Here is a 1,325-nt window from a genome sequence, read left to right as displayed (position 1 = left end):
TCTTTCGTACCCATGACCACAGACTTTGTGGTGTCCAGGCCCCCCTGGACGGCCCCCTTGGCCACGTTCACGGCACCAGTCACCCCACTGCAGACAGTGTCTTTGGTACCAGTTAGGACGGTCTTGGTGGTGTCCATGCCAGTATGAATGGTTCCTTTGGCCAAGTTCATGGCACTGGTCACCCCACTACAGACGGTGTTTTTGGTACTGGTTAGGACGGTCTTGGAGGTGTCCACGTCGGTCTGGACAGCCCCTTTGGCGACATTCACCGCCCCCATGAGGCCAGTAGTCACCGTGTCCTTGGTGCCTGTCAGCACGGTCTTGGCCGTGTCTACACCCGTCTGGACAGCCCCCTTGGCCACGTTTGCTGCCCCTGTGAGCCCAGTGGACACTCTGTCTTTCGTACCCATGACCACAGACTTGGTGATGTCCAGGCCTCCCTGGACGGCCCCTTTGGCCACATTCATGGCACCAGTCACCCCACTGCAAACAGTGTCTTTGGTACCGGTTAGGACAGTCTTGGATGTGTCCATGCCTGTCTGGATGGTTCCTTTGGCCACATTCACGGCCCCTGTGAGTCCAGTGGACACAGCATCTTTGGTGCTGGTCAGCAGAGTCTTGGAGGTGTCCACACCTGTTTGGACGGCCCCTTTGGCCACATTCACGGCACCAGTCACCCCACTGCAAACAGTGTCCTTGGTACCTGTCAGCACAGCCTTACTTGTGTCCACGCCGGTCTGGATGGTCCCTTTGGCCAAGTTCACTGCCCCGGTGACTCCTGTGGACACGGCGTCTTTAGTGCCAGTCAGGACAGACTTTGTAGTCTCCAGGCCCCCATGGACGGCCCCCTTGGCCACATTCACAGCACCAGTCACCCCACTGCAGACAGTGTCTTTGGTACCGGTTAGGACAGTCTTGGAGGTGTCTACACCGGTCTGGACTGTCCCTTTGGCGACATTCACCGCCCCCATTAGTCCAGTAGTCACTGTGTCCTTGGTGCCGGTCAGCACGGTCTTGGCCGTGTCTACACCCGTCTGGACAGCCCCCTTGGCCATGGTTGCTGTCCCTGTGAGCCCAGTGGACACTGTGTCTTTTGTACCCATGACCACAGACTTGGTGGTGTCCAGGCTACCTTTGACAGCCCCCTTGGCCACGTTCACGGCACCAGTCACCCCACTGCAGATGGTGTCCTTGGTACCAGTTAGGACAGTCTTGGAGGTGTCCACACCAGTCTGGACAGTCCCTTTGGCGACATTCACCGCCCCCATGAGGCCAGTAGTCACTGTGTCCTTGGTGCCGGTCAGCACGGTCTTGGCCGTGTCTAC

The 1,325-nt window shown here is 58.5% G+C and overlaps 1 protein-coding gene across 1 annotated transcript in view; it reads right to left on the bottom strand.

Annotated features, from left to right (window-relative positions):
- The window catches only part of PLIN4 (perilipin 4), a 16,934-nt gene that overhangs the window by 8,999 nt on the left and 6,610 nt on the right, over nucleotides 1–1,325 (bottom strand). Inside the window, exons 6-8 of the mRNA XM_037738468.1 lie at nucleotides 1,146–1,325; nucleotides 869–1,046; nucleotides 40–571 (exon numbers count right to left, since the gene is read on the bottom strand). Of these exons, the coding sequence (XP_037594396.1) occupies nucleotides 40–571; nucleotides 869–1,046; nucleotides 1,146–1,325 (890 nt within the window). The remainder of the gene's footprint in view (nucleotides 1–39; nucleotides 572–868; nucleotides 1,047–1,145) is intronic.

Source organism: Cebus imitator, unplaced genomic scaffold (genome assembly GCF_001604975.1).
Source record: "Cebus imitator isolate Cc_AM_T3 unplaced genomic scaffold, Cebus_imitator-1.0 Scaffold53, whole genome shotgun sequence".
Taxonomy (NCBI): Eukaryota; Metazoa; Chordata; class Mammalia; order Primates; family Cebidae; genus Cebus; species Cebus imitator.
This window is presented reverse-complemented; position numbering and strand designations above follow the sequence as displayed.